The sequence below is a fragment of the Tiliqua scincoides genome, chromosome 6, assembly GCF_035046505.1.
Source record: "Tiliqua scincoides isolate rTilSci1 chromosome 6, rTilSci1.hap2, whole genome shotgun sequence".
Lineage (NCBI taxonomy): Eukaryota > Metazoa > Chordata > Lepidosauria > Squamata > Scincidae > Tiliqua > Tiliqua scincoides.
Window position 1 is genome coordinate 1555548 of NC_089826.1, and position 10574 is coordinate 1566121.

Consider the following 10574-nt stretch of genomic DNA (forward strand, 5'->3'; position numbering starts at 1 on the left):
GAGCTGTGCTACAACCCTGTTTCTTCCTTTTGCTTGTGAAACATTAAGCTGGGGGCAGGTGAAGGAGAAGCTGAGAATCTGCCAGATCAGAAGGAGGTGGCTATGCACTGGGCCAGCTTCCAGAGAGGTAGACGTGGTTGTCCATTCAAGCAAAAGAAGCAGCCTGATGACCCCTTAGAACCTTACAGTTTTAATCAGAGAAAAGCTTTCAGTTCAGTGCCTGCTCCTGCTGGCTGTAGCATTTTTCTCAGTGGGAAACAAGGGTGTGTATAGGTGGAACAGAGAAAAAGATGCTGAACATGGAGGCTGACTGGCAAGGAAATGCCAGCATTTGGGGAGTTTCTTGAGAAAACGTAAGTGTGAGGTAAGCTCCGATGCTGCTGTTGTACAATCCACAGCTGCCCAGGGAGGAGAACCAAAGGGGGCCCCAGGCCACAATCACTTATATTGCAATACACTCTTTAAGAAAAAGGAACGGCTGACTTGCAGGAAAGCATCCCCCAAGGCTAGACGTTGACCCTTCTCCTCTCAGGCCTCTTCATGCAGGCCGTGTTGGGATACTATCATGTAGGGCTCTGTGCCAAAGTAGCAAAGCTTTATTTTAATGGCTTTTAAGAGATACTCATACAAAAGTCCAACCTGATTGGCTTGAACAGCCTCTTGGTCCCATACGGAAAATATAGTGAAGCATGAAAGATAGCAGAGCAGAAATTAGAAGTAGCACCAAGGGGGAAAGGAGACCTCATCGTCCCTCCTAGGAGAAGGTGTAGAACACATCCACGTTGGCAGCATAGTCAAGGGGGAGTGCTTGTCCAATGTGCTTGGCCCCCAGCCTTGCTGCCCCGAGGGCAGAGGACTGTGTCAGTTTCAGAAGGCTGAATTTAGAGAAGGCTGTGTGAAGGTGCCTGCTGAGGACCCTGATGAACCCTGCAAAAAAGAAGAGTGGCTGATGCAGCAGCAGTTGTGAAAGTGCATTACAAGTAGTTCCTACAGAGTACTAATTGTTACACACACACACACACACACACACACACACACACACACACACACACACACACACACGGAGGCTTTTTTCAAAGAATGTCTAAGGCTGCATTTTTTAAGCTAGTGCCAGGGAGCTTTTTTTTAAACAAGCTTCCAGCATGCTCGGGTTGCATTCTGTTTTTCAGTTCTAGCAAGACAGGCACGCTAGAATCTCTGAGCGAGCTCGGAACTAGAAAAGATAGTCACCACCATGCTGACATCACTTCTGCCTATTTTCTATTAAAACTAATGAAGGAACATGGCAGCCTCCAGTGTATTCAGTGTCTGGTGAAAACATGGCGACCTCTATACAATAGATTTTGATGAGGGGATACCCTTTTGCTGTTTTTAAATTAAGCTTGCTAGAAGCTTTTTTTTTTTAGGTAAAAAAAGAACAGGGCCTTAGTTTTCATTGAGGAATTTGTGCCTAGGGTCACGCACAGGTGCATGGTTAGATGAGTTAATGGAGCCTTCTTGTACCCCTTCTATTGGGGGGGGGGAGAAGAAATTGTGTTACTAGGACAGCAGCATATCTGTCTTCATTTACTGTTGTGATGGCAAGTGTCCCTTTCCTTCAGAGTAGCACTTATTAAACTAATCTGTAAGGGACAGGCAGCTCCTAAGTGCGCCGCTGGCAGAACATAGGCTTTTTCATCCAACAGGCTCTGTGTTTGAGAGGAGAATCATTGGAGTCTCCTCAATGCCTGCCTCCTTTGCTAAGCCCGGTGTGAAGCTGCAGGCACAGGCCTTCTTCCCCTTGTGTGGGCTGCACCATCTCTCCCTCCACTTGCTGTAGGCCAGCAAGAGGTCAGCTGGGGGGGGGGTCAAAAGCCTTGCAAAGCCAACCTGCCTTCTCTCTCCCCCCAAGTGCTCCCCATCCTCCATAAGGCTACTCACCATTTTTCATCATTTCCCAGCTGTTCCAAACTGATCCAACACAAACAATAGGCAGTCCCAGCTCCCCTTGGAAGAGGCTCTGGCAGAAAAACCAAACAGAACAAGGGGGTAATTAGTATTTATGACCTTTCACCTCCACAAAGGTCTTCTCTGGCTCAGAGACAAAGCAAAGGCCTGTTTTGGCAGAAGCAGTCTGGTGCCCCCTCCCCTCAGGCATCGGTTGCCTTCTTGAAGAGCAGGGAGCCTTCTTTCGAGAGGAAACAAGGCTTCTTAATGCTCTGATTAGAACCACCACTTCCCAGACCCAACCAAACAGGCAGCTTGAGCCATCCTGGCTGGCTCTGCACTCAAAGTTAGTTTCACAGATTGAAGCCACCCTCTATCTCTTCACCCCACCACCTCTGATGACAGGCTGCTGCAAGGCTTTCTGTCCCCTGACTTCAGCCATTTATTTCCACCATAAGGACAATGCACAAAAGCAAGCTGTGAGTTACCTCATCAATTTTGGGCAGCACAGCTACAATGTGTTGTGCCAGGATTTCCCCTGCCTTGTCGAAAACATAACAGCACAGGGAGTCTCCAGCTTGGGCTCCTGCAGGGCAGAGAGATGATTCAGCCAAGCTTCAAGATCCCTCCAGAAGAAAGATATGTACAACACTGAGCCCTGGGATCTTACACCGCACATCCCTAGCCATGTCCTGTGCTTCAGCACATAGTTTGGTACGCCCTATTTCTGCAAACCCTCCCTGGGAAAATAGCTTCTCAAGCACCAGTAACCCAGTTAAACATTTTATGACTCACTTCCCTTTGTAATTCACAAGGTGGTGCTGTTGCAGCAGTCAAAACCCGCTAGCAGGTTTGCTTCTATTGCTCTTGGCTTGAAAGTCTCCAGAAAACAAAAGCATCTTGTTGTCTGTTTTTCTTTGCATAGAAAACAATTTTGGTTCCAGAGCAAGTGACTGAACTTTGTCATGTTGGATTATTGCAAACCTGGAAGTGTGTTGGGAGTGAAAGACTGGGAATAAAATCTTTCATTTTAGAATTTTAAAAAAGGCACATCCCAATAGCTGCATCTCCCCCACCCACAAACAAGAATATTTTCTGAAAATTATGTTGTGAACAACTGCTTCATCACAGGCTTCTCAACAGTTCAAGAGCAACACACCTCTCCACCAAGTTCCACTCTCCCCTAGTTACCTTCAGCCAGTTTCTGGCAAAACCCTGCAAACTTGGATTTCTCAAAGGTCCTGTAGAGGTGTGTCAGGATTCCCATCCGGTCAGAGACCTGAGGGAATGAATGAATAAGTAAACCGTAGCATTTGACCAGATACCAGGCACTCCACTCCCTTATTCCAGAAATACGTAGTTGCTACAGTCCAGCACGGTAAGTCAGGATTGGTATTCCCATCATAGACAGGGTGAGGCCAAGACTGACTAGAGTGACTGGCGCAGTGCCACCAAGTTGGGCCTTTCTAGCTTATGCTCTTCGTCCCCTGGTTTGCAGCCATCCTGGCAAGGCAAAAGGTTCTTAAACTAGACAAGAGGGAGCGAGGAGCTGATGGCAGCTCACAGGGTTGGAAAGCAGCTGAAGGGCTGAGCAGCAAGCCTCTGGGCCAGTCCCAGAGGTGCTATCTCAGGTACAGTACCCCAGTGAATGCTGGGTGTGTTTATATTCATCTTCACGCAGTCCTGGGAAGAGGCAAGGCATTTTGCAAGCTAACCCCCCCCCCCAAGTCCTGCTCAGCTTTCTCTCTGGCTTCAGAGATACCCCCAAGAAATGATCACAAACCTTCTAGCACACCTTTACAGACTGAGAAGCTACAGTCACTCCATCAGGGGCATGGTCCTGCACAAGGTCCACTGACATGGTTGAAAAACGTGCAAGACCATGCACACACTCTCCTGTTTGCCTCCTGTTCACGTCAGTGGGGCTCATGCAATACATTTCTTTGTCTGATCATGTCCATAAGTTCCTCCTTCCAGCCAACCCCAGACCTGCCCGTCCATGACCTTAGTAGCAGCATCAGTGCCCATCAAGAGTTGCACAACAGAGCAATAGGATGCAAACCACAACTTTTGGCTTGGCCAGGACAGAAGTCATTACCTGGAAGTAGTCAAACATGGCTTGCTTGACATATCCAATGTCATGAGGGGCTACTTTGAAGTTGTCCAAGCTGTCAAACACCATCTTTACAGCCTGATGTGCAATCCAGTAAGCTGTCAAGACAGCAGAATTGGTGTTTAATGCAAGAGAAAGGACTGGTCTGAGACTCCATGCCAACCCAGCAAACTGCAGCAAGGAACGGAACGGCACACACTCCAGAGAACCTGAAAACCAGTGCTCGTGGTTCTCAAAGGCCATGCTCATTTCATACATCTTCACCTGCTCTGAAGGGCTGCTTATACAACCATTATTAATATTTATACAACTGCTCCAGGGCATGCTCACATTTGCAGTGTGAGAATATGCTTTCTGAGTGTATCTGATAGGACAAATATGCAAAAGGCACACAGTTCCACCCATTCTGTCACAACAAGAATCTCCCATATAACACTGGAGGCCCAATTCTATCCCAGCTTTCCAGCATTGATGCATCTGTGCCAAAGGGGCGTGCTCTGAATCCTGTGGTGCGGGGCTAGTCATGGAGGCCTCAAGGTAAGGGAACTTGAGGTTGAGGCTGCACTGCAGCTGGATTGACACTGGAAACTTGGATAGGATTGGGCCTTAGACCCTTGTTCCTCTACCCAACATAACCTACTGTGACCAGCTCCCAAGGCTGGTCTCCAGCACTCTTTGCCATCTCCTGCCTCCCGATCCTTTTAAGTGGAGATGCAACCAGCGACAGGACCTTCTCCAGGCAAGCCACATGCTCCCCAACTGAGCTGTGGCCCCACTCATGCTTGCTTTTGAATGGGATGACGCATACAATCCCCTGCACTATCCCAGAATTCATCATATTGCATTTTATTCCAAAATGGCATAAAGCATTTAAGTCAGTGGTGTCGTACCGTCCCTGCCACCCCCCCCACCCACCCACCCAGCCAGCAAGCTGGAGCACTGCAGGAAAGGAACACACACGTACAGCCTCCAAGAGCAGCTAACACAATCGCAAGCAAAGTCTAGGTAACTAGCAGGTAAGGCCCATAAACCAACCGCCATTCCTCACCTGATCCCTCATCGCCGATGATATGGCCCCATCCCCCACAGCTGACCTGAGAGCCATCTGGATTGATGAGCTTGCAGTTTGAGCCAGTTCCAGAGATCAGCACAATGCCACCTGGAGGAGGAGGGCACAGAGTGAGCAGCAACACATCAAAACTGGGGGTGACTGCCCGACAAAAGCTTCTCAGCCACTGGCAGCCTCTTCCTGGGTCTCAAGGCATCCCTCTTCCCCCAAGATAGGAGATGCAAGACTGACAGATATGCCTCTCCTGATTTCCCAGACAGGTGGCCCTTCCCACAGGGCTGCAGCAGTTACTCATCTATATGCCCCCCAATCCAACCTGTGAGTGCACTGCCATGGTGTCCCTCAATCACTCGTTACTAGCTCTGATGCTCCTGGGAGGCCAAGAGGGACCTGCCCCCAGCCCCTTTTCATGTCCTTTTGATTTCCCTGGAATATTTCCCTTTGGGAATTTAAAGCACAGGCTGTTCCTGTTCCACCTCCTGCCTTGCTAGCAGGTTGAGGTCTTGCAAAGCTTTATAAAAGAATCTGAGCTACCTTGAATCTTTGCTTGGATCTTACAAAAACACTACTTGGAAAGGTTGCTCTACTTCCTATGGAAGTAAAGCTGAACTGAAGAAGGGCCAAGTCAGGGGTCAGGAAGACCAGCCCTAGAACCAGGATTGTTGACAGATCGGACCACAGGGCAGGACTCCCACGATCAGGTCCTCTTACCGCAGTCTGTAGCAGTGGCCATGGCCCCAACAGCATCTGTGGTGATGCAGTAATTCTCACTCAGATGGGGGAAGCGGGCCTTCAGCTCCTCCACGAGCTTCTTGAGAGCTTCTTTCTGCTCTCCTCCACTCAGGGAGAGACCCTGCAGCAACAGGAGCCCACAGTGAGACCCCACACACATATCTAACGTTTGTGCTGAGAAGGAGGACTGAAAGCAAAGGAACTGTGCAGGGCTCCAATTTGGGGGAGACCTTGACAGAGGAGAGTGTGCACAGACCCTGAACTGCAGCCTCAAGAGGATTTGTGCCATAGATGTCATCCAGCACAGCAGCATAGATAGCTGCTCTTTGCCTGTAACAAATCGCTCTTGCTACCTGTGCCTGGCCTGGTTTCCAAGGGATCCCACCAAGGAACCTCAGAGCTTGGGAGGGAGTTCTGGGAGCATTCTAAGGCTGGACTTTTTGACCTTTCTATTTTGCCTCGTCCTACCTTTGTAGATGCCACCACTGAGATTACTGCTATGCACAGGAGCAAGGGAGACGGCTCTTCAGTGGCTGCTGCTTCTACTTCCTTCTTCCCCAAACCATGCCTCTTTTAAAGGGCTGGGCAGCTGCGCAGCCACCTGGTGTCCACAAGGGCACCACCGCTCCAGCCATTCTACTCCAGAAGCCTGAGACCAGGTGGATGCCTTGGCAGGTAAGGATTCTCTGTCATACTGCAAAGTACCACCAGGGGGACTAGTACCGCTGATTGACAGAGCATGGTTCTATCTAGGACAGACATTTTCAACCACTGTGCTGTGGCACACTGGTGTGCCATGAATGGTCTGCAGGTGTGCTGCAGGAGTTTGGGGAAGGTCATTTATTAGTAGGGCTGTTGAGGGATGTGAGCCCCCCCCCAACAACAGCATGGTGAGACTTGTCAATTGTCAAAAAACTGTTGTGTGCTGTGACAATTTAGGACCGTGGCAGTGTGCCATGAGATGAAAAAGGTTAAAAATCATTGATCTAGGATGAACTCTCTGTTCACAAAGAGCACCGGCCTGGCTTCTTAGGCCTTTCTGAAAACTAACCCACCAATTCCCAGCGGTAGCATTTAGCAGGGGAAGAGAGACATTGCCAGGAAAACTGTATTTCGGGGGCGCTTGGCTGCCATGGTTTTGCAAAGAAAGCAAGCCACAGGGCTCCCTGGAGTACAGGATGAGCACCACGGACTGAAGGCACCAGTCCATGGGAACAACTTGGGTGGATCCGGCCAATAGCTCTTTGCCATCACTCCTCAACCAGCCCTGGGGATGTTCAGTAGCTCAAAACTGTCTGATTATATGATGCTTCCTTGGAAGAGGAAGGAGGGAGCACTCACCAGGGACAGAAGAGGGACCTGCAGATCAGCGCCTGCCTTTCCTTTGGCTTCTTGGACCATGGCATTGATCCTTTCCAGACACGTGTCCGTGCCAACCAGCTACACACCAAGAAGGAAAAGGGAACCAGAGCCCAGTTACTGTTACACTCCACGATTTTAATTTATACACCCATTGTAGAGAGACAGAGAAAAAGCAACAAGAAAGGAAAATATATCCCCACTCCCACCCAAAAGAAACTTGGCGCACCATCAGCCTTCCTTCATCTGGTGGATTGCTCTTCCAGGGCATCAGAGCTGGCAGTGGGATACTGGATGATGTGAAACTGCACCAAAGTTCAGGGGCCTTTGTGGACAATCCGGGGACTGACTTGAGGACTCATAAATCATGGTTTTTGGATCAAGAAAAGCGTGGCTGGCGAGAGACCCTGTGTGGAACTCCCTCAGCATGACCAATGGTTGCTGAAGCATTGCTGTGGGAACCCACTGGCCTGATCCTTCCCTTCACCTTAGCACCCATACTACAGTTAGTTTAGACCAGTTCTCGTGTGATTCTGCTGGGGGGGGGGAGAGGAGACTGAAAAGTGCCTGTCCTCTGTGGCACCCCTGCTCCCCACCTTTCAACTAAGAGGCATATTCCAACCAATGTTCCCTAGAATTCTCATGGCTGGGCAGAGCCCTGACATGAAGGTAGCCATGCAGGGCTCCAATTCGGACTGCACAGTTTAGAGCAGAGGTGCCCAAACCCCAGCCCAGGGGCCACTTGCGGCCCTTGGAGGCTCTTAATCCGGTCCTTGGGGAGCCCCCAGTCTCCAATGAGCCTCTGGCCCTCCAGACTTGCTGGAGCCCATGCTGGCCCGACACAACTGGTCTCGGCATGAGGACAATTGTTCGACCTCTCACCTGAGCTGTGGGACGAGAGCTCCCTCCACTACTTGCTGTTTCATGTCTGTGATGCAGCTGTGGCAGTGAAGGAAAGGCTGGCCTTGCTTTGTGCAAGGCCTTTTATAGGCCTTGAGCTACTGAAAGACATTCATTCATTCATATAAGTTCCATCTCTAATAAATTCATTTATGTAAATTTATTCAAATTTTAAAAGTAAATTAATTCTTTTTTTTTTCCTGGCCTCCAACACAGTGTCAGAAAGCTGATGTGGCCCTCCTGCCAAAATGTTTGGACACCCCTGGTTTAAAGGGAACACAGATGCTAGTTGCTCCTTAACACTGTTAGCAGGAGGCAGAGCTTACCCAGTGATTGGTGCTGGGCCCTTCAGTCTCTGCCAGGATCCTGCCATCTTCTGATAGGAGCGCTACCCTCGAGTGGGTTCCTCCTCTGTGGAGAGGAAGAACAGCAAGAAAGAAAGCCCACTCCAAACCCCCAAACAGCACTGTATGATGTTTACATGCCATACACGACAGTATTGTTTCCAGCCCTGCAGGTTGTCCATTTGAGCTTGTCACAGAACTCAGGATCAACACTTGACACTTAATTCAAAGAAAGAAAACAAAGAAGGTGGGGTTCAGCCCTGGGCAGGCCTCCAGCAACAGGGAGGCCCACAGCTGCAACAGCCCTCTCAGGAACTGACCCACGTGTACTTCCCTTTCTGGGCAAGAACAGAATGAGCCAGAGAGTTCTCTGTGTGCTCCCCTCCCCTTGATCATTTCTGCTCACTTCCATGCAGTGCAGGCAGCTAATTTTCTTCCCGTTAATTGTAAAATTGTCCTCCAGGTGCTGCGAGGAGGACAGGTTTCTGATAGAGCCAGAAACAATCCCCCCATGACATTCAGTGTGCCTGAGCGACTGGCCTTCTTCATACCAAGTACGTGCAAAGAGAGAAGCAAGTCAGAAACACAAGAGGTCATGCAAGCTCACAAGAACCTGTTGGACGGCAGTGTGTGTGTGCAAATGTGTCTGTGAAAGGACTACCTGCCTGCTGTTAACATTTCATCTCCAGTTAAACAAAAACCTGTGACTCCTTCCTTGATGTGCCACTGGCCTGGCAGCCTCACCTTGCAAGTGGGGCAGCATCCTGAAGAATTCTGGCTGTTACTGTGGCAATGCAAAGCTGAGGCCTAACAGCAGGACCCCAGGAGCCTATGAGAATGTCCCATCTCTACAGCCCCAGGCCTGAATCTCAGTGCCTATCTGGAGCGGTCTTCTCTTTGCTTCGCCAAAAGAGTTTGTCCAGGTTTCTTTGGCAGAAGATGTGGGTTCTTCGTGTAAACGTGTGTGCGCGAATGAACTAAGATCATACACAAAATGGGTTTGCCAGCAGCACACTAGAACCGGAGCTGGTCTAAAGCCTCGGCCTATAGAGCTTGGCCACACAGCTGGCAGGAAGCGCTTTGCTCTTCCTGGAACATCTCCAGCAGTTTCCACTCCAGCATCCTCCCTGGACTAGTCTGTGCAGCCCACGCTACAGGGAGAGATACTGCCAGGCTAACACAAACGCAGGCCTCTCCTTAGGACAGGGGACGGAGCGCCTCTAAACCCTCCCCAGCCTTACCAGGTGACATAGCTTGAAGGAGGTGCAAAGCAGGGAGTCTGCAGGGATCGTGGCATGCAAGTGGCTCTTCCCCTTCAGAGCCAGAGCAAAAGGAAGCCCTCGGGAACGGCTCCGAGGGAGAGGGGCTGCTCGCACACCACAGCAAGGCTCCCTGCAGAACTCCGTGCTTCGCACCCCCTCTGGCTATGCCACTGGAGCCCCGCCATGGTTTCTCCAGCCTTTGAGCGGCATCCTTCGCTTGCTGCTTCTGGGAGGCTCCCGGGCCAGGGAGAGGAGCGGCGCATCCGGAAACAGACGCGCAGGGTGGTCTCCCTCCGCTGAGATCCCAGGGCTCCTGGCGCCGGGCACGGGACTGGGCTCCAGGCTGCAGTCGTCGCCCCCCCCCCGCCTTCCCGGAAGCGCGTCTCCCTGCACGCAGCGGGGCTTGCTTCGAGCAGACGTGCCTGGCACTGCGCCGCTGCCCCTTGGGCGCGGGAGCGGCATCGGCTCGGCCGCTTTCCGGGCACGCCTAGAAGCCGGCCGGCTGCGCAGCCCCCGCCCAGCGCCTGCCCAGGTGGGGCTGGCCCCGCTGCCCCTCGGCGGCTCAGCGCCCGCGCCTCCCTCGGGCGCCCACTCACCCCTCCACGCCTCCGAAGACCGCGGCCATGGCGCTCCGGGAAGAGGCGGCGCCCGCGGCAGCGGAGGCTCCTCCCGCAGCACACGATCCCTGCCCGACTCCCCGGCCCCGAGGTCGGGGACCCGCACGCCCTCGCCCCAGGACTGCCCCCCGCAGCGCAGCGCAGCCCGCGCCCTGCCAGCCCGAGAGCTGGCCGGCTCGTGGCCTGGAGAAGGGCCCGATCCTCTCCGGCTCTCAGCGCTGATGCAGTCCCCGGGGCAGGGGCGAGGCCTCT

The 10574-nt window shown here is 51.8% G+C and overlaps 1 protein-coding gene across 2 annotated transcripts; it reads right to left on the reverse strand.

The window, feature by feature from the left end:
• Positions 1 to 578: 578 nt before the first annotated feature.
• NAGK (N-acetylglucosamine kinase) lies at positions 579 to 10341 on the reverse strand. 2 transcript variants are annotated; one of them, XM_066632052.1, is made up of 10 exons: positions 10302 to 10341; positions 8426 to 8510; positions 7182 to 7280; positions 5820 to 5961; positions 5088 to 5198; positions 4025 to 4137; positions 3118 to 3205; positions 2415 to 2512; positions 1921 to 1999; positions 579 to 927 (listed from the first exon to the last, which is right to left on the reverse strand). In XM_066632052.1, the coding sequence occupies exons 1-10, from the start codon at positions 10328 to 10330 to the stop codon at positions 755 to 757; spliced, it is 1017 nt and encodes a 338-aa protein (XP_066488149.1). In that variant the 5' UTR covers positions 10331 to 10341; the 3' UTR covers positions 579 to 754. The 2 variants fall into 2 exon arrangements, with proteins under 2 accessions (XP_066488149.1, XP_066488148.1); XM_066632051.1 differs by lacking the exon at positions 10302 to 10341 and having other exon boundaries at positions 8426 to 9589.
• Positions 10342 to 10574: the final 233 nt, after the last annotated feature.